The 21321-nt window shown below is 41.6% G+C and overlaps 3 protein-coding genes across 6 annotated transcripts; 2 read left to right on the plus strand and 1 right to left on the minus strand.

Annotated features, from left to right (window-relative positions):
- Positions 1-2053: 2053 nt before the first annotated feature.
- p2ry10 (P2Y receptor family member 10) lies at positions 2054-6559 on the plus strand. The gene is made up of 4 exons (XM_018675413.2): positions 2054-2393; positions 4517-4759; positions 4855-5035; positions 5285-6559. Exons 2-4 carry the CDS (start codon positions 4599-4601, stop codon positions 6125-6127), a joined length of 1185 nt encoding a protein of 394 aa, XP_018530929.1. The 5' UTR covers positions 2054-2393; positions 4517-4598; the 3' UTR covers positions 6128-6559.
- A 700-nt stretch (positions 6560-7259) lies between these two features.
- On the plus strand, positions 7260-14012 carry gpr174 (G protein-coupled receptor 174). Of its 2 annotated transcripts, XM_018675416.2 has the most exons (5): positions 7260-7543; positions 7830-8014; positions 8150-8191; positions 10949-11421; positions 13016-14012. In XM_018675416.2, exons 4-5 carry the CDS (start codon positions 11227-11229, stop codon positions 13802-13804), a joined length of 984 nt encoding a protein of 327 aa, XP_018530932.1. In that variant the 5' UTR covers positions 7260-7543; positions 7830-8014; positions 8150-8191; positions 10949-11226; the 3' UTR covers positions 13805-14012. The 2 variants fall into 2 exon arrangements, with proteins under 2 accessions (XP_018530932.1, XP_018530931.1); XM_018675415.2 differs by lacking the exon at positions 8150-8191.
- A 207-nt stretch (positions 14013-14219) lies between these two features.
- LOC108882747 (integral membrane protein 2A) lies at positions 14220-20915 on the minus strand. Of its 3 annotated transcripts, none has more exons than XM_051072174.1 (7): positions 20547-20915; positions 20013-20150; positions 18089-18274; positions 17850-17960; positions 16137-16281; positions 15538-15647; positions 14220-14871 (listed from the first exon to the last, which is right to left on the minus strand). In XM_051072174.1, the coding sequence occupies exons 1-6, from the start codon at positions 20616-20618 to the stop codon at positions 15553-15555; spliced, it is 747 nt and encodes a 248-aa protein (XP_050928131.1). In that variant the 5' UTR covers positions 20619-20915; the 3' UTR covers positions 14220-14871; positions 15538-15552. The 3 variants fall into 3 exon arrangements, with proteins under 3 accessions (XP_050928131.1, XP_050928132.1, XP_018530933.1); XM_051072175.1 differs by having other exon boundaries at positions 15534-15647; XM_018675417.2 differs by having other exon boundaries at positions 14220-15647; positions 20547-20914.
- Between the last annotated feature and the right edge of the window lie 406 nt (positions 20916-21321).

Consider the following 21321-nt stretch of genomic DNA (forward strand, 5'->3'; position numbering starts at 1 on the left):
CGTGGATGAATTTGTGCATTTGGTAAATGCTTTTATCCAAATTTGCTAAGTTTGAAGTCTGTGCATCAACTTTTATCGCGCATCACTTGGACTTCAGGCTCGGTCACACCAGTATGAGCAAAATTAATTGATCTCACATCAAAATCTTGTGATTTCATGGTGAATCTTTTGCGGCAAATTCAACTTTGGGGAATTCTGCTGCATCAGCTCGCTAGTTGACAAATAGCAAATCAGTTTTGACCTTTGAAAGCTGGAAATTTAAAAACGGAGGGTCTTGTAATAGCTTATTAGTTTTGTTACACCATTCAGTTGTCAGAGTACAAATTGCTCCAAAAAAGAGGTTTGGATTGTAGAAGGAATAGGAGTCAAAAGAGTATGTCTTCTTAATGAACTGAGAACTTCAGTTCGCAACTAAGCTAAGTATGTAACTAACACTACTTTTTTAAAACGTTTAATTAACTCCAGCTATAATATTAACTAGACCTGAGAGAAGTTACAATGTCACAAAGATTCTAGCACCACTTATTTCATCAGGACACATGAACTTACTGTGCTCTGCCACTTTCTGGTGTGCCGAAGCCTCTGACAGTGAAACTATAAGGACCGACAGCAGGGTCTTCTATATGTTTCTATATGCACGCTACAGGCTCCTGCTGGACATCTGTCTGGGACATTGTACAAGATGTTAGTACAAGCTGTTTATCCATTCTTTCACAGAGTCATGCAGAGTTTGAGATTCATGGCCTATACCTGCTGTAGTGGTATGTATAGAGAGTGTGGGAGAGAAAAAAAATCTAGTAATCCTAGTAGACCGGCTCTGGTAGTGTGAGTGATGTGACCATGTGCATCCAGCAGCAGACACACACAGAGACAGCAGTAAATGGACTCAGGGATTTGGGGTCAAGGGCAGCAGAGAGGAGGACAAAATACTGGAGTGGATAGAAGAGGAGCAGGAAATAAGAAGAGAGGGAGGACAGAAGTATGCAAGAGCTCGCTTTTACCCCTTCAGTAGTTTCTGTCAAGAATGTGGCTGACGTTTTGCAACAGAAGATACTTACCCTTCAGCTCACCCTTCGAATGTCTCCTTTAAAGGAGCAACCTGCCCCTCTAACTGTAGAAGAAAGCAAGCTTCACAATAGCTGTGAGTATTGGCTTGTTCTGACCTCTAGTGGTCATACTTTGGAACAACAACATATTTTTTGTGAAAACTTCCAAACCAAACTCTGCTGACCTTTCACTTCAATTTCTTGGGTGCAACATGTTTATTGATTGACAGCCAGCTCTGGCCCTCTAATGAACTCTCTTGAACTGAAACCAAACTAAAGCTGCACAGGAAGCTTGTAAGTGTCACAGAGGCCACACAGGTGCCTGGCATGGCCTGAGAACCTTTCAGAAAGTCATTTTCTCTGGGGTGTGAATGTTTGTATACCAATTGATATGAAACAGAATGGATGAAACGGCTGGCATTTTGCTTAAGTGTGATTTTTTTTCCCTAGATGCCACACGAGTGAAACCATGACCATTCTGCAGAAGTGTGAATAGCCTCTCTCCTGAATAACAGTAGCTACAGAAAAAACTAATCCAACCCTTTTAAAGTTTCAGAGGACAAACACACAAATGAAAAGTTCAACATCTACCTTATAAAATTAGTGCTTTGATAAACAGCCACTTCAAAAAAGGAAGTGTGGCATTTGATAAGGGAAGCAGATCAATGCTTTCATTTTTGTCACGACAACATTCACATTATCATGCAGTTTATTACATACAATACAAACTGCATAAAAAACATCTGCCTCAGACTCTGCTGTGTCCACTGACCTCTTGCTTTAGCAATCTTCTCAATTTCAGATGTAAGATAAATTTATTCTGCCTACTTGTTTTTAGTGAGAGCAACATCTTTATCTGGAAATGCTGTTATTCTGTTTTCTTAACCACACACTCAACCTCTCTGCATGCCCAGTGCTGCATTTTAGGTTTTGGCAGTGTTGCTAGGAACTCTGTGACGTAACAAACGGTACAAAAACACTCACATGCGTAAGGGCAGAGCTTCCCCTTCCCCTCATCACCATACTCAAAAAAAACCAAGGCAAGGCGAGTCTGAGAACAGCCCACACCACCACCTTATGCATCTAGACATTTGAACAGAAACCGCATTACTAGCAGGTTAATGCTGATTTGCTCACATGCGCACAGGAGTTTTCTCTCGGCTGCAAAGTGCGCCAGAAAAGACTGCTGCTGACCCTGTTTGCTACTGCACAGCTCGAAGAGGAGAGTGTGTTTGTGCGTCAGTCTGCTGTTTACAGGGTGTGTGAAGCATGTGGTCACTGGTGGTCACCCCCGAGTCTGCCAGCTCCTCTCCATCTATGCTGATCATTTAGAGTGAAGAACACAAGGTAATGGCTTTTTTTTGTTTGTTTGTTTGTTTGTTTTTTTGTTCAGACAGATCATGTCTGTGAGGCAGTCACGCTGCTCTGCTTTGTCTGCAGATTTGAGGTCTAAGTCATGCTTCACATTTTGCTGATGACAGGCTGTTTGTTATTAAACTCTCTTTCACTTAGCATCCAATGTAGTATTTAAATGTTACAGTTAATGCTGTAAAATATCCATATCAGTTAATATGTACATATCTTGAGTTTCATGTTTTGGGTATTATTTAAGTCAAGTTAGTAATAAATTTGCATTGTAGCAATATTTCATGCAACTGCTTTGAACCTGGACTCATTTTAAAGACATCGTTCGAGGGTCTTTTCAAATGTGTTTTCACAGTGACAAATTCTTTTTACACAGCACTGTTAAGAAAATGAAAGAAGCAAATTTATCTTCATAAGTTCCTACAAAACTTGACCTGCCAGATGCCCACTTCCTTAGATTCAAGTGTTAGGACATTATCTTGCGCAACTCATAACTGTACAGGTAGCACGAGACGGTCCGTTGGCTGGCTGTAGCAGACTGATAGCCTCAGCAGCCAATAGCAGCAAGAGTCAAAACTGGTCAAAAATACAGTAAAGCGGCAACAAACAGATTCTGTCTGTCTCTTCCTTCTCTGTGGCGACGGAGGAAGGGTGTGGTGTCGTCTTGATGGCAGTGGGAAGAGTAATGCTTCAGTGATAACCAGAGTGAATGTTCTGTCTTTCCTCTATTCATTTCCTGCTGCAATCTTGGGCAAGAGACATCGCTGATTTATTGTTCTTCTTATCAGTATTTTTTACAAACATGTTTAATATGGCGTTCAGTAAATATCCTGCCAAATAAAATGATCCAAACATTGTGCTGCCTGAAGAAACTAAAATCCAGGCAGATGTGGGAAACTGGGCAAATCAGTCTGTGGCACATTTGTAACATTTATATATTACATAGATTTAAGTAAAGGATCTTAGTACTTCTTCCATTACTGGTGTGGACGCAGGTTGTGTGGAGTTTTATCCAAAAGATATGTTTCATTTTCAGATTGATTCACTCCAGGGATTTAACTAAAGAAAACAATTGTTAGAAAAAAATCTAAAAGAAAAAAAACAAAACAAAACAAACATAACATATATATTACTTTGTGAAACAGAAGCATTAGTGACCCCTCAAATCTTTCCTGGGCCCTGATGAGAGGTGTTTCATTAGAAAGTTCAGTTCAAATATTGCATGAAATATATTCCAGGGCATTAATGATATTGTGTAACAGCCCTGCTTTGAAAATATAACTCAACTAAAAGTATTTATGGAAAAATGAACTGAAACTAAATAAAAGTAAAAGTGCTCATAATGCAGAAAAATATCCCCTCTGAGTGTACTACTTTTATTACTGATGCATTAACATGAAAGGAGCATTTTAGTGTTGTAGTTGTTTAAGGAGGCGCCAGCTAATCATTTATTTTATATTTAAAATAAAAATATTTTTTAAACTATTAACTATAGTTGTAATGGAGTAAAACGTAAACATTTAGTTAATGTGGTATGAAACAGAAGTACAAGTTCACCAACTTTGCACTTAAGAGCAGCACTTTCACACCAGGGTTAATTCAGAGATGTTAGTTGTCACTGTTATGTTTTTTTTTTTCATTTGCTCTTTAGTTCATTATGAAGACTATTTTCATATTTAAAAGATTGTTGTTCACTCAATTAAAAAACATCTAGTGAGGAGATATAAAGGTTTAAGTCATTGATGGGTTTCGGTCCATATGGTCTGCATTTGTAAATGATAATGTATACTAAATAGATTTTGGTCTAGATCTTATTTATCCCTTTTCCTGATGAAAGAGGAAGCTAAAAGGTGAAAGAACTGACATACTGGAGGAGTATTAACACCAGCCGAGGGGATTTGTCACAACCTGGCAACACAAAAGTTGTTATGAATCTGTAAAGCATAAGAAAAGGGACTAATAACATTTTTAAAAGCATTAGTTACAACCTATAATCAGTTATAAACTAGTCATATTGTGATACTAATTAATAAGTGATACTAATAAATGATACATACCTTTACTTTGACGTTTATTACATGTCAACCATACTTTTTCCTTTGCAGTGTTATGGGAGTGGAACAATGAAGGACTGACGTCAGGAAACGTTTGTTGAATTATGCCTCCAGTGTCTGTGTGAGCGAAGGAATGGCTGTGAATACGTCTGAGGCCAACGTCACATGTAACGACAACATGACCAGCTGGGACCAGCGCATGGAGAAGATGTACACCTACTTCTACCTGCTGCTCTTCATCCCTGGCCTGCTGCTCAACACCACTGCTCTTTGGGTCCTCTGCAGACATATTAGGTACACACACACACACACACACACACACACACACACACACACGAAAGACAAATGTATTCTGGCCATGGCTAACCCTTATGCATGTCACTCCACAGTAAGAAGACCAAAGCAGTGATCTTCATGATAAACCTGGCTTTGGCTGACCTGGCCCACATCCTCTCTCTGCCTCTCAGGATCTATTATTACTTCACACACACCTGGCCTTTTGGACAGCGAGTCTGCTTGTTCTGCTTCTACCTCAAATACCTCAACATGTATGCTGCCATAGTGTTCCTGGTAAGGAGGCATGATGATCCCTGAACATCCTGATGATACTTTATTGAAAGGAACATTTAAAAAGAGTCAAATATCAACGTGTGACTTCTTAAAAAAATAAAAGTCACTTTGGGAATAAAAGGAAGTTATTTGCATTTAAGCCGTGACTCCCTTCTTCTTCTTGGTTCTCGGAACAGTTTTACTTACCGTTGCTCTAAATCTGGTATATGATTTTCATGTTGCTATTTTGTCTCTTTCCTGTGTTTCCAGGTGTGTATCAGTGTGCAGAGGTGCGTCTTCCTGCTCGACCCATTCTCTGCTCGCAGGTGGAGGCGGCGCTACGACCTGCTGATCAGCGTTATAATGTGGGTGGTGGTCAGTCTGGCTTGTTCACCGTTCATTCTAATGCGCAGCAATGGTGATGCCTCCAGGGCCCACGCCAATGCATCCTACTCCCTGGGTGCTGCTTCTACCCAACATCCATTAGGCTACAACAACAGCTGTTTCAAAGATTTGCCCATGAAGCCTCTGCCTCTCTCCCCGTTGGTCACCATGATCACTCTAGCCGAGCTGTTTGGTTTCTTCATTCCTCTGGCCTGCATCAGTTACAGCTCCTTCCGCATTGCCCAGTCCCTCAAACAAAGCGAGACCCAGAATCAGCAGAACTCTGTCTCCTTCAACTCCTCAACACGTAGCCGACTCCAGTCAGTCACCTCCAACGGTCACGTTGATAGAACTAATGAAAGGCAGACAACCAGCGAGAAGCGGCGTGCCCTGCGGATGGTGCTGAGCTGCTCGGCCCTCTTCCTGTTCTGCTTCGCCCCCTACCACCTCAACTTCATTTTGTACCTGTTGGTGAAGCAGAACATCGTGACCCACTGTGCCACCAGGGTGGCTGTGAACCAGTTCCACCCGGTGTCTCTGTGCCTGGCGAGCCTGAGCTGTTGCCTCAACCCACTGCTCTATTATTTCCTAACAGCCGAGTTCAGGATGCACCTCACCAGGCGCACCTCCTCCTTCTCCTCCTCGCTCCTCTCCTCTCCGACCACTTTGCCGCGTCCCTTGCCGGACAGACTGATGAGCATGGAGAGTAACTGCTCAGACAGGGAGTAGCATTGTTCAGGGACAACTGTGTTTTTTTTCCCACAAGGAATAAAAGGAATAAAAGAGCTTAACATGACAAACAGATGTGTTCTCATGATGCATCCTGTTGAACTTGAAAACAGACTGACAAGATGCAGTACAAGAAGAGGACTTCACGCTAAACAGCTTTGACCTTAGTATAAGGAGCCTCCCAGAGGATATTGCTTTAGGACAAAGATGATTTTAAAGCTGAGATGATGTTTCATAATAAGTGTGTGCACAATATATATGTATGAAAATCATAGTTGCCTAATATAGGAAGTTGCATTTATCTTGCATCATATCTCCTCTAAAACCACAACCTATGTAAAAATGCAACCACTTATAATAAGCTACATCGTAATTGTGTAGGCTGTATGTCAGTGTTTGTAAATAAAATCAAGTCTTTGCTCTCTGTTCTTATCTGGTGCTGTATTATTTGTGTCTATTTTGTATCTGAGGTCGGTTCATGAAGAGGTTCCTCTGAGTTGCAAATGAAAACAGGTGCCAGCTCTTTTTTCTTTTTTTTTTTTTTTTTGCTGTACTTCCTTTTGCAATGCAAAGTGGTAAAGACAGTTGGCAGCAGTTGGCGTGGCTTTGAAAAACCAGTAACTGCCAGACTCTGAGGTCGGCTTTTAAACTGAAAGCCCCCCCCCAACCCCCCACCCACCCGCTTCTTCTTGCCTCTGCTAAACCCGAGCATGAGCCAACTATTAGGGCTACCCCCCACCCCCACGCAGCCCACCTTTGGAAAAACTGCCAGGTGTCGAATTCTCACCCACCATAATGTGAGAACTTCCTATCTTTTTTGTTGTCACACTTGAGCATTGCATCACTTTAAAATCTGCTGTTTGGTTACTGAGTATTACGTTATGAAACATGTGAGAGAAGGAAACTAAAAGCAGTTTCAGAAGTTTTAAAAAAACTTTTCTATTTGTAGTTTTAGTACTGATTCTCACTCCTGATGTGTTACAGTATTTTCATTTGTCATCAGACGGACACGCACAGCAGATAGAAGTGGTCTGCAAGAGGAAAAAAAAGTGGCGATGAGCATAATAGCAGAAGTTATGGTGTCAAACATTCTTGTAAACCACACCCCTTCACTCACAGGAAGCCCTGTGTGCGCTAAAACCCCCAGTGCAGTGGAGAGTCAGAGAGAGAGAGAGAGAGAGGTAGATAGATATATAGAGACAATACAATGAGAAATGAAAACAGGAAATAACATTATTGAAGGAAAAGACAGTAGAAAGTGTACATGAGGTAGAACAATAGACAAAGTGGGAAAGAGAGAGGGTGGGACAAGCGAGTAGTATTAGAGGGGGAGGAGGGAGGGGATGGCATGTGTGTTGGCTGATGCTTCACCCTTCTGCTTTTTGATGCGATGCAGCTTCAAGTTTGAACACAGAGGTGAGATACTGTCCAATCTTACTCTTACTGAATTCTTGTTAAAAAAACAGAAAGTGTGAGCTCTTGTGTGAGAGGCTGGATGCTTTGAGTGTGTAGTCATTGCCTCATGGGGGATCTCGTAGTGTTTCTCCAATGTGTGGAATGTCTGTAATGTTGAGTGTGTGTGTGTGTGTGTGTGTCTGTGTGTATCTATAGTCCAGTGTCATGGTGTCTGTGTATTGCTGTATGTGCTCATGTAATGGTACAGGATGGGGGATCATGTCATGTTTTGTGTGTGTTGGAGCAGCAGCACATGTGGAGGGACCCGGGTGCCCACCGCCAACATTTCGGGTGCTGATACGCAAGGCCAGATATCGTGTCTGACTGAGTGGAAAAGCCGTAACGCGCCAACAACCCACAGATGAATCACACCGGATAAAATAATGTGTTTCCATTGGCAAGATCTGAGGACTAATACTGCTAAATCCTAAGGTAGGGGTGAAGCTCTTTTCTGAGAGAGAGGAAGTTAATAAAACTCACACTCCTAACAAACCTCTTACCCACATTTCCTCAGTGTAACCAAATATCAACAAGACTGAACGACATATGATATGATATCTGTTGCAGTAAGATGGACCTCACAGACAGACTCAACATTGTTCATGTACAGTAAGTCCACTGTCACAAGCCGCAGGGAGGAAATGAAAGTCCTGTACTGATTGGTCAGCACAGGGCCCTTGAGATCATATAGACAGATACGTGCAAATGTGAGAGTAATGAGAGAACAATCACACTAGGAAGCACACTAAGGTCAAAGGTGAATATGGCTAAAAGGGAGACTGGGGGATTTAGAGTCCACTGGGAGCTTTTTCTGAGTGATGTGAAGCAGGACAAGAGGCAGAGGCCAGGGTGCTGTGGAAGAGTTTATATCTCTCAAAGCAGAGCTGTACAGCGTCCAAATTGGACGGGATCACCCCCCCCCCCCCACACACACACACACATTCCTTTGCTTGTTGACATCCCAGCTGGGAAACAGTGGTGGAAAATTCATTTACTCTAATACTGTACTTAAGCAAAATGTTGTACTTAACAGGAGTATTTCCGTTTTATGGTACTACTTTTTTCTCCACTGCATTAAAATTACAGCTGTTACTTTTCTGATGAAGACTGCTCAAAAACATATGATAAATCTACATATTACAAAACATTGTTAAAGATTAAAGCAGTGGTTACCAACCTTGTGTGCTGTAGTAAGCCACGAAAAGAACCCCCTTAGGTTTAGGTTTAGAAATGACCAGTCATGGTTTGAGTCAGTGGTAGAGTTAAAATAATCCAAACATAAAGGGAGATTCACAGCAGGGGTGCTTATTATCACACAACAACCTTTTTAGCTTATGACTTGTTCCAAAAATAAAGCAGCAATACAGCTGGGGTCTATTGGGGTCCACATGACTCATTATCATGAGTCATATGTCTATATGTGGTAGTGGTCCCACACAAAGAGTGAATTCCCCTCAAAATATCTCAGTTGGCCCCATTTATATAATTGTTCACTAAAACAGCCAAGATCAGAGACAAGTCAGAGAAATACACGGACGTTTGTGTCGCAGCAACTGAATTTTTCTTCTTCTCTTCCCTGTTAATCATCTCACTCCTCCTTAAATTCATCTCATCACCCTTTACAGGAGGCCAGCCCAAAGTTTTGAAACCAATGGACTGAGGTACCTTACTATATTTAAAGTCATTTGGTTAACAACAACAGCAGCAGTAAAAATGCTACGCATGCATTAATGCATATCTAATGATGTCATATACTGTACAGTATATGACTACATCACTCAGCAGAATGACTCACACGCTGCTGCTGAAGTACACATCTCAGTGCAAGACTTTTATTTAGAATTAATCAATTTTACACTATTGTATTGCTACTTTTACTTAAGTCAAAGATCTTTGTACTAATTCCACCTCTGCTGAGAAGCTGGGAAAAAGAAGGGATCTGTGTGTGAAAGTCATTAATAGCATGAATAATCATTCTTGAGTGTTATCAGTGACTATGTTTAGACTACATCCCTTTATGGTTAAGTTACTTGTTAAGCAGTTCTAGTTCCTCAAGATGATGTTCTGTGGCATAAATATTACAGTGACTGTCATGTTATAATAAGGGATTTTAAGCACTTTACTGGAGGATGTAAAAACTGCTACTCCAGATAAAATGGTCACTAAGGATTCTGTCCTCAAAAAGCAGAAAGCCATAAGCAGTAAGTGTGACCTTCCAGTTTGTACAATGTGATTGATATCAAAAATCCTCTCTGTAAAAATAGTGTTTGTGTGAAAGATCAAATCAGTGAAAACAAAACTCTCTCTTTGCACTGCTCCATAATCAGTTCCGATCAGCTTAGACAAAGTCAGATTTGTTATTGAACGAGGCAAAACAGCATCAGCAGTATGAGAAAACTTCACGGCTCACATTGTACATTCTTAATTAGTTTACATGGGTTGAAGCAAAAAGTAAGTGAACCACCTACTATTGTTTACAGTGGTGGGTGTATCACACCTATAAGCTGGAAGTTCAGTTCCAGATATTACTGTGCATTTCCATTTGAGGTCAGGCTCATCAGTGCTTATGGTTAACTATAATCTTCTGAGATAGGTTTCATTCTGTGCTGTTGCAAGTGAAGCTGCAAGCTGTTGAAGAAAAACATAGTGTGCTACTTATTCTGAAACAGAGGATTGGCCACAGCAGGAGATGTTCCTCATATCTAAGCAGACTTATTGAAGGCACGTTTGTCTTGGTCTGACCTGTTAACCACGCGCCTGGTCTGACTTGCAAACCACACTTGTTTCACTGATGCTTTGCCCCGAGGCGTTTCACACTGGCTGATTGTAGGCCACCCTGCAGGTGGAGATGCTAAACAGTGAACAATACGTGGGAGACCGAAGCATCAACCTCTCTGTGGGTTTACATATTTACTGTAAATGCCACTGCAACATGCTGTAATCTCACACAAATTGATTTATTATATGTACTGTTAAAAAACATGGTCATAACAAGCTGAAGCCAGGTCTGACGAGGGTAGTGTGTTTGCATGTGTGTGTGTGTGCCACTGGGTGCTGAACAGTGTGATGTGTGTCCTATCAAGAAAACTTCCCTCTTAATACCTGATGGTTGTCGTGCAACATGCAAAACATGCAGCCATCTGAGTTTTACAATGGCACAAACAGCATCCTGTTTTCTATTCCACCTGCTTGCACCTGATGAAATGTGCAACAGGTGGCCAGATTGTCACAGTACACTTCAGTAATTTTTGGACTGTGGGAGGAAAACCCACACAGACACTGCAGCCAACATTCAGATTGACACTCAGACTGTTTTTCTTTCTTTTTTAATTTTACACCTTTACTAACTATTCTCTCCTCTACCAGGATGCCTTATTCTTGGGATTAATAGTGATCTGAGTGATCAGCGCTGGATGCAAACTTTGACCTCACTAAAAGACATTATTTCTCTCTCGGGGATGCTGCAGGAAACAGGACTGTAGTGGCACAGGTCACAACATGAACTCCTCGCTGCCATAACGGACAAAATGGATGCTGAAACAAACCCATCACCAGATGACAAACAGCTCCCCTGATACAAGCTTCCTGTTGGTTGACGAGGCAGCTTGTCTTAACATTTAACAGTAAACAGCCCTTGGCTTAAGATGAACCTTACGTGTGAAAACACTACAGATCTCCGGACGTACCAGCACCGTGTGTATGCAGTGGTGTACAGCGTGATCTTATTACCGGGCCTGCTGGGTAATGTGTTGGCCCTCTGGGTGTTCAGGGTCTACATCAAAGAAACCAAGAAGGCTGTGGTGTTTATGATGAACCTAGCCGTGGCTGACCTGCTGCAGGTAAAATGTCTTCTACTTTATATTTTTCTACTCTGTCTACTTCATATTTGAATTTATTTAAGTAAACAATGTATACATTTTTATTTATGTAATTACTTATACACAGCTGTAAGCAAAAGTTTGTGCACCCCAGTTTGAAGTGAAAAGAAAAAAAAAAATCAGCAATTGTGATGTGCTAAAATTTGGGCACCCTCCTACTTATAAAACAGTCACAACTTCATTAACTCGCCAGGGCTCAACAATCGTTACTAGGTGATGAATTCTCTGACTCTTCAAACCCTGTGACAACACTCAACAACCATCAACCAAATAAGCAACTAATTGAGGATCTGAAAATGAAGCCTTACCCTCACAGGCTATAAAAAGAGATTTGAAAACTTCTTGAAACCAACTTGAAATTTCCCATGCTCAAAATGCCACTAAGAAAAGCAATTTAAGGGGAACCGTGGAAGTCAAGAAAAGAAAGGGAAGAGCAACAAAACACTGCCCCTCTGTTAGGTAGAAGGGCAAAGCAAAACCCCCATACGAGCTGCAAAGGTGGCGGTTCACTGTTGCACTGTGCAGCTTTGATGCACGAACAGGGTCTACAGGGAAGAGTCATCAGATGGAAACATTACCTGTCGACATCTGAAGGCTGCCTGAATATTTACATGCAACTGTAGTTATGTATGTTTATCTCTCTCTGTCTGTTTGTCTCATCTCATTGAGCCTAATTCAGCTAGAGTTAACTGCACTATTTATCACTGATGGTGACATTAATATTCTTGGGTTGCAAGTAACTAATTTTCATTATCAATTACTCATTATATTATTGTTTAATTATGTAGTTGTTCATAGACATATGGGCATTTTAAAGTTTCTGTCAACCATTATGATTATGACATAATGACTGTCAACCCTATGAAACACCCATGACATTTAATGGTATACACACAAACTCATGAACATGTTTTTACATTATGTCACTGAACACACACACACACACACACACACACACACACACACACACACATACAAAACATACAAAAAAGACATTTTAATCTTGAAAATTCATTCTTCCCCTTTGAGTTAGGATGCTTAATAGGTGTTAAAGGTTTTTTAAGTGTTAAGGTATTAACAATTAAAAATGTCCATCTACAAGCTTATATAATAAATCATTTATTTATTGTGTGGATCCTGCTTATATAAAAAAAGGAATTAAAATATTCTCATTTTAATAATGCAAAATGTTCATGCCACAAAGCTGTGGGTGACAGTTCAACCTGACAGGGTTGTTTAATGTCCGGTGATATGAAACAACAGCAAAATTCCCTACTGTTGAGAAGCTGTGCAAAAGTTCAGCAGAAGCAGATATTACTTAGATCAGAGGCCATCAATCACATGATTTAAATAAAGCAGACTTTAAACAGTGTGAACTACTCCTTTAAATAACTAATTATAAAGATGATTGGTGGTTTAGTTTTTTGTTGCTGGTTAACTGACTAAATGTTTCAGGAAAAGAGAATGGCCGTCTGAATCTGTCATCAAAATAAGAGTACATTTTCTTTTACTTTCCTTCTTCTCCAACCATCTTGACGCTCTCTGCTCTCCTCAGGTGCTATCTCTGCCTCTGCGGATCTACTATTACCTGAATGAAACCTGGCCCTTTGGTCATCCCCTCTGCATGATCTGCTTCTATCTCAAGTATGTCAACATGTATGCCTCCATCTACTTCCTGGTGTGTGTCAGCGTGCGTCGCTGTGAGCTTATCATGCGTCCACTGAGGTACAACTCATCCAAACGAAAGGGGGACATGTTTATATGTGCCACTGGCTGGCTTTTGGTCTGCCTGGCCTGTCTGCCCTTCCCTCTGTTGAGGAACCCCTACTCCAGTCATAACTCCACAGAGTGTTTCTCGGAGCTGCCCCTGAGGGCTGTCAGTACTGCAGCAGCCTGGGTTCTCCTGATCTTAGCTGAGATGGTGGGCTTCATCATCCCCCTCATCCTGGTGTTAGCCTGCACTTGTCTAACTGCTGGGAGCCTTAAGAAGCAGACAGAGGGGGCAATTCCTGACCGAGGGGAGAAGCAGAGGGCGTTAAGGATGGTGCTGAGCTGTGCTGTGGTCTTCTTAGTCTGTTTTGCTCCTTACCATGTGACTATGCCCCTGGACTTCTTGGCCAAGGCCAAGTCTCTTAGCAGCTGTGCCTTCAGGGACATGATTCTACGTTGTCACCCTGTCACACTCTGTCTGGCCAGCCTGAACTGCAGTCTGGACCCACTCATGTACTATTTCACAACTGATGAATTCTGGAGGCGACTGAGCAAACCAGAGATACCAGAGGCCATGACTTTCAGCAGGCGTCTGTCCTGCATGACTGGAGGAGAGGAGGCAGAGGATGACTAAACTACAGTCAAAGCTGCCTTGTAGGATGAAAAACTGTTTAATCTTAACCACTAAACCCTGACATAAATTCTATTCATTCCTAAAAACTACAGAAATATAATTTACATGGAAACTATCATGAGAAAATGTGGCAGTGAGTTTCAAAATGTGATTTTTTTTTCTATTTATTTTTCAATAAAAAGCTGCACCCGTTCTTTCTAAATTTGTACCACCCTGGCAAAGAGTGAGTTGTTCCTGTTATGAAGGGTGAACTTGCATCAGTGCCAGCATGTATAATTAGCATCAGGAAACATAGAATACAACCTCAACACTTTTCCTCTGGATCCAGTTTAGTGATAAGCCTGCAGAGGAAGATAAAAGGATCAAGAGCCCTTCTTTCATTGGTGCTATAATAAAAAGCAAAGTATTCAGTAGGTAAAGAAATGCAACTTTATTCAACAACAAAGTGAAGTTCAGTTCAGTAGCTGCACACAACATTGGTTTTTATCTAATCCTCTAGTGTTCAGTTAAAAAGCTGATACAGAAACATTTTTTACAAGCACACTTCCTGTCTGATTGTCTCTCTGTGCAGACATTGCGTGGGAAACCAGTGAAAATGACTCTATTTGGCAAAAAGCCATGTTTTCATACTTCACACAAGTTTTTTTCTCAAATAAACTAATGTATGCTAATAAGTTCCTGTGACAATTTTAAATGTATGGTGTTGTTTAAAAAGGTGCTAAACCTACAGGAACTTATTTCTTACCATGTCGGTAAAGATATTTTCATGTTATGGGGCTGCAAATTTATAAATGAGGATTCAAAAAGTAGTGTCAAATTAGTGACATTTCCCTTTAGCTTATACATGCCTTTAGCTCATCAACCATCCATTAAGTTTATATTGACAAATGAGGTTTCTACACAAACACATACACTGCTCATATAGGGTGCTGGACTGTTCACCGTTAGGTTTACATGAGATCATCACACAGCAGGACAGCAGAGGCCTCTGGGAGCAGCAGGGCACTCTGAGAAATATCTACAAAGTGTTGACTGAGAGCTCTGGGCTTGTGCATCTCTGGTACCTTCTGTAAAAACAACGACAAGCATGTTACATGTGCACTGTAACTGTACTGTACCGTACTTCTCCTGGGTGACTTGTGCTATATCACACTATAACATATAGTATGTCTCGTCAAGGCTGCTCTATAAACCCCATTAAGAGTGGGAACAGTAGGCTGACACACAGACAGGGCTGATATGAATGACTCCTCAGTATCACTAGGATATTCAGTAGAATGACTAGCAACTCTCATCTGAGGTGACAAGATGTTGTAACACGGTAACAACGATTAGATTAGTCAGCAGGAAGCTACAGCAACAGAACATAAGCCAACATAACAAATGAAACTTAGTTATATCTTTAGTTAGCAGGCTGACATAGGTTATCAGTACAACACTAGCTAGTGAATACTTGAGCAAGAAGAGCTATAACGTATATAGGTTCAGGGTAATACAGCGGAGAGCGGGGTGGGGTGGGGGTGGTTAGGCTATAACGCTGTAACTTAAATTCACTTATCACTGGGGTTAAAGCAGGGGAAGCAAAAACTGGAGTTAGAGATTTATACAAAAGTAACTTTCTGCTGAAAGTTGTTCCCTCCTGCGCCCACTCCCGTCCACTCTGTCTCTGTTACTCTGACTCTCACTCTTTATCACTCACTTTCTATCTCTCGCTCTCACTCTCTCTGACCTACGCTCATGCTTTCCCATCAAGCCTTGCAGATCTGGGTCTCCGTCACAAACTTGTTCTCAAAGTGGTGGATGGTGAAACATTCGTCTGCAGAGCGCTTCTGGATGCCTCCACCTGACAGAGACACACAGGCATTAGTCTTAAATGTTCAAGTGACATTTCAAGAGCTTTTCAAGCTCAACTGAAATGTATGTTCAGTTTTGCTAAAAGTTAGGTCGGCTACATAATCTTTGTGTTTAGTTCCATTTATTGTTCTGAAATAATAGCGCTACCTAATAGCAACAGTTAATTTATTTGGGGGGCCGACTGTCATACCCGTAGTTTCAGCTGTAATTTTAAAACCCCCGTGTTACTCAATAGGGGACTGATACGAAGTTACTCTGCAGGTGATTTGAATCACACTGGAGCGGGACCTTAACAAGTGAAACCAGATGCAAACAATCTGTGTACAGCTCCTTTTAAATGAGCTACACTGAGTGTATTTTTTCTTAATAATGGTTTTTATTTAGATATAACCTACATCAGCACTCAGGTATGGGTCAACCGTGCCCCCCTAAACAAACCTGACAAAATGTCAGTTTTGGCCGTACACTACATCCATACCTGGCAGGTTTGCACGGCGCTGCATTCTGTATGTCTCCTTTCCATCACACAGACGGCGGATGTAGAAGCCCAGGGGTTTGATATCGTCAATACGCTCAGTCACCACCAGATCCTCGTGCACCAGGTAGCTGCGGTAAGAGCCAGACTGGGACAAAAAGAATGGATAGTGAAGGAATTATGACACATTTTTAAAATTATCATTACAGTTTTTATGATGAAAAACAGCTAAGTGGACACGACTACATCTAAGTGTGAAATCTAAGAGTGGGAGGGACTTTGTGTAATAGATGAATCATCCCCGCACTTCTGCATTTTGTCGAACGATTTCATGCTAGATAATGAAACTTGTTGATTGCACCACCACCCACCAAGTGCCAAATGTTTTACACCATGTCATGGTGGATACCTCTATGAAAATCATTTTTTGAAACCAAGTAAACTCTCAGTGCCTACATATCAGTCATGGGTCTGAATATTCTAAAACCTCCTGACCACTTTCACTCTCACTATAACTACAAAACCAAATGCTCTACAGGAACCAGATTGTGCGCATGAAAAACTCTGAACTAGAGAAGCACAACATTTTGTTTTCCCTTGTAGAAATGATTTTGATAGGACTTCACAGAACCTTCTGATACCAAGAAGTAGCTGTTCATATTCAAATGTGATCATTTTTAGCCATGCAGCATGCCAGTGCTAGCCGCTAGCCTTATTTTGGTAAAGAATATTTTGATATTCTTTACCAAAATATCATGAAAGTGGGGTTGCAATGACATACATTAACTTTTCTAATCATTTCATTTAGCATCATTGTGACATCAAAATTCAGTTTACGACCAAACACTACTGTACTGTATGGCATTTCCATCTTTGCATTCAATGCTAACAGCTGCTAGCGCCCAATTCCATACTATGTACTGATTCTAAGCAGGTTTTGAGTATGCAGATTGTTGACACTAGAAAGGTGACACATGAACGTATACTCTAAGCATGCAGTATGTAGTATAAACACAGTTGATTTTCCATGCACATATTTTTCTCCGCCAATGTAACATACAAAGGGACCGAAGGAGCTACACAGCTGGAAAAAATGTAATTGTGGGTGGTGTGAATAACTGGTAGGAAGCTGCAGTCTTATTTCCATCAAGCATCAAACATACAGTATCATTTCCTGTTGGTATAAAATGCAGTCAAGTATGTTGATATTTTTGCATATTAACTGCTGAAACAGTATATGAATGCGTAGTATGGACTTAGGACCCAGCTTCAATCTTTGATGTAGCAAAGAAAACGACACAAAAAAGCCTTCTAGTAGATTTAGTTCATTCTACTGACAGCATTTCATGTCACATATCTAATGACACTGAAAGGAAAAAAGAACCATGCCAGAACCAAAATCTGGACGGTGATTACTCAGCCTGATTCATGCAGAGTTACTGATATTCCGGGATGTCTGGGACAGGGGGGAAGACCCTGAGCGCTGGAATTTTTTACTTTACAAATTGCAGACGTGTCAGAATTGCACAGGATTTAATCAAATGATTACAAATCCCTGGATTTCCCCAGGTAATACTTCATATTAGGACTTGTGTGTGAGCTTGAGAAGGAGTACTGTGTAACGATAGCAGTTCTACTAATCAAAGCTAGCTAGGTCTCTTATATTGGCAGCTGTGTCCTCAGATCCTGTTAGGATATAAGCTAATCACTACTCACCATCAGCTGTGAGAAGAGGTCAATGAGGTCCTGAGGGGGGAGCACCACCGAGGTATTCAGAGGAATCACAAAGCAGGTCCTCAGAGTCAGGTCCAGATAAGCCGTCAGCTTCTGCTTTCACACACACACACACACACACCACACGCACACAATCAGGAAATTAAACCACATTAGCAGGAGCACACAGGTGTCTACGGCAATGTTGTGGGATTTTCAGTGTGACTTTTGCTCATCCTCACCCTGTTGAAGTCATGGAGAATGTAAGCAGGGTCTCCAGGTCTGAAGCGGGGAGGGGGGACGCTGATGACGGCCATGCTGTCAGAGATTTCCACCTCCTCCTCCACGCGTGGCAGGTAGTACGGCTGGCTCTCTCCTCCAGCTCCGGCTGACACGTCGTTGAACTGCATTGCGCCATGATACAGTCTCTGAAGGAGACGTCCCAAAGTAAAAGCAAATTCAATCACTTTGATGCACGCAAAGACCAATCAAATTCAAAGCATTATTTTTATATTAAATGTGTTAATTTACTTCTTTTAATGTCCCCACTTTTTATTCACTTTATCTGTTTGTATTTCAGCCTTCAGCAGAAACCTGCACATTTGGTCAGGCATACTCAAGAGCAAAAACAACTCCATCCACCGATGTGTGTTTGTTAAAGTTAGGCAGTGGTAAAGTCGGTCTCTGTCTCTTAAACCACAAGTTCCTAAATCTACGTAGTCAGTGGTTTCTCTGTCGTGACTACCTGTTTGTTCTGCCACTGTGTCAACTTAACAAACAGCCCCGGCCTTACTTAGGAAATAACATCCTGCAGCAGCTTGTGGCTGCCAGGGGGAGCCAGAGCATGTGTTGGGTTTCATCTGGGCACAGAGCAGTTCAGAGTTTGCTCATGAGAGGCAGTTGTGTAAGACTCTCTGTCATATAACACAGACAGGACTTGGTCTAAAGAAGTAGTGCTAAGGGAGTTTAAAGCTTCTTTAAATGACTTCTAACCAGCAGACTCCAATAGACCCAATACTGAATTGTGTTATAATGTGGTCTAATGTATTTTCTTTATGATGTCTACAGTGGACATTTTTGCAAATGCATATTGTTTTAAGAGAAAAACCATCTTTGTTTTCTATTTATTAAATAGCTTACATGAGAGGAAACATCTGTTCTATGGTAAATCACAAAGCTGCTGCTAACAGGAACTTGCTACTGTAACATCAAGATAAACGGTGCAGGAAGACAAAGGTGAGAAGACCGTTTCATATCAGAATATGTACGTTTCATTTCAACTAAGAGATGTTTATGTGCTATGAATAGCTTGATAAGACGGTTTAGGCTTTGCTTCATTTGCATAAGAGAAAAAACCCCTGTGGGTGCAGAGAAGCTACACTGAATGTGAGACCCTCCCACTGACAACACAGCAAAATTCAAATAGGTGAAGTCTGCACTTTTTCTTCAGACGGAAACAGGCAGGAGTCAGCACTCTTTGTTTCCCACCAAGGCTAGAGTGTCCCATCAGCAGTCATAAACAGCCCTAATAATTTTGCCTAAACTCAAATAACACTCTCCCCACCCTTCTCCCCCTGAATATATTTCTGGTCAGTGACATTTTTGACATTTGAAAGACTATGTTTTTGGCTTTTTGTTTATATTAGACAGTGACTGTGCAGATAGTTTTAAAAAAAATACACAAGACAATAGAAAGAGGGAGAGAGAGAGAAGAGAGAGATGGGGGTGGGGGTATGACATGCAAAAAATGTTCTCAGCTGGAATCAAACCCTGGATGTTATAGTTACTGTACACAACATATATCTTAACCACTAGTTCACTCAGTCTTTCATATCTGCTGCAATTACTTGAATGGATAAATCTGGTGCGTGCATCCTCTGATTGACCATCTCAGTGTGTTCTGATGCTGACTGAGATACATCTCTAAGCATTATGCAATGTTAATTTGGTAAATTTAAACCCTTATGCAGTCTGGATAGAGGCTTTTTAACTGTGTCACATTAAATGCACTGTGGCAAATGTGGTGTGGGTGTTCAAAGCTCACATATGTCAGAAAGAAGAGCCCAGTTATTACATTTGCTTCAGATAGTCTTCAACAATTAAACCTCTAAACATCATTACAATGACAATAGGAATGTACAAACACAAGCCGACACACACAATTACCTTTGGGGTGAAGTATCGATAGAGACATGCTCCCCCCACGATGAGCCCACTGAGGATGAAGGCGATGCCCAGCAGGGTGAGCAGACAGCGACCTGTGGAGCCCTCGTTACCCACGGGAGCAGAGGCCAGCTCAGGATCCTAAACACACAATAATACACAACACATAATACTGTCAGCAGTTCTACAGATTCATCATGATATTACATGCACCGAATATCAACAGTCAACAGTCGTTGACTCAGGAATCCCATAATCCAGTCAATCTTTGGCCTCTGCAGAACAGCTGTTCAGAAGATGGGCGGTCCCACTGTGCTGCATCAGGTGCAATATGGCTCTTTATGCGTTTTAGGAAAAATACTGCAGTCCTCTAAATGTTACATCTGCAGTGTGCATGAGCATACGTAAAGACCGTATGCAAATGCACATGATAAAGTCCACGGTCACGGCCAATTGTCTGCGGCCGGCGCAGGGCCCTGCCACCAGGCTCATAACGGACGCCGGGCTCAGACACCGCACTGAAACTCGTTAGCTCACCTTCACAGCGGCTGGCACCTCTTTGCCCAGCGCCTTCTGCGCCAGAGCCGAGTTAAAAGCAATCTTCACCATGGTGGAGCGGAAACGTCGGCTCGGGTTTCTTGTGCAGACAGAAAAAAATGAGAGAGTGTCGGTACCGGGCAGCGAGGCGAGCTCCGTTATTCTCAGCAGCTCCGCGCTGTGACGCACTTTGCAACCTCGGCTTTATCTAGCGCTTCCGGTGGCCGGAGGGGATTACGATGACATCCGACAGAGAGGCTGGAGAATTTACTGCAAACTCAAGCTGCACAACATATAAAAAGGCTCATGTCTGGATAATTTAAACGACTGTTATTGCTGGTTTGGCGGTGACCACTGAAACCATTTATTGCCTCATTTATTGCCTCTCGTAGCCTCTCCTGAGAGTTCATTTGTGTATATTTGGCGCCATCTAGTGGCCACAGGTGGAAACTACCCATATTTTCCCCTGATGAAAACCCATTTAACTATTTGCACTTAAACTCAAACCTGCCCCCATATAACTGTTATATTCTGTACAGTGCGTGACATAAAAGTGACTCAGTCTTGCACTGACTACACTGTAATCTAATGAAAATGATATTTTGAGTTATATATAATGCAGCCTATTCATCTGAATATTCCACTCTGCAAACTGACTCTGTAAATATATTCCCTCCTACATGCCGGGCACTACCTGCTGGTGTGTCTGCCCACTCACGCTGACACGCACAGTACACAGCCTTCACTGCACTGTGTGGAAACACAGGCCAGTGCC

This window comes from Lates calcarifer, linkage group LG8 (assembly GCF_001640805.2).
Source record: "Lates calcarifer isolate ASB-BC8 linkage group LG8, TLL_Latcal_v3, whole genome shotgun sequence".
Taxonomy (NCBI): domain Eukaryota; kingdom Metazoa; phylum Chordata; class Actinopteri; family Centropomidae; genus Lates; species Lates calcarifer.

Bases quoted from the DNA above. Each gene is read 5' to 3' on its own strand.
- p2ry10 (XM_018675413.2), top strand. From the start codon at position 4,599: ATGGCTGTGAATACGTCTGAGGCCAACGTCACATGTAACGACAACATG. The intron at 4,760-4,854 runs GTACACACACAC...GTCACTCCACAG, and splicing joins GTCCTCTGCAGACATATTAG to TAAGAAGACCAAAGCAGTGA. The intron at 5,036-5,284 runs GTAAGGAGGCAT...CTGTGTTTCCAG, and splicing joins ATGCTGCCATAGTGTTCCTG to GTGTGTATCAGTGTGCAGAG.
- gpr174 (XM_018675416.2), top strand. From the start codon at position 11,227: ATGAACCTTACGTGTGAAAACACTACAGATCTCCGGACGTACCAGCAC. The intron at 11,422-13,015 runs GTAAAATGTCTT...TGCTCTCCTCAG, and splicing joins CCGTGGCTGACCTGCTGCAG to GTGCTATCTCTGCCTCTGCG.
- LOC108882747 (XM_051072174.1), bottom strand. From the start codon at position 20,618: ATGGTGAAGATTGCTTTTAACTCGGCTCTGGCGCAGAAGGCGCTGGGC. The intron at 16,282-17,849 runs GTGAGTAGTGAT...TTTTTGTCCCAG, and splicing joins ACCTCTTCTCACAGCTGATG to TCTGGCTCTTACCGCAGCTA. The intron at 15,648-16,136 runs GTATGGATGTAG...TGTCTCTGTCAG, and splicing joins GCGCCGTGCAAACCTGCCAG to GTGGAGGCATCCAGAAGCGC.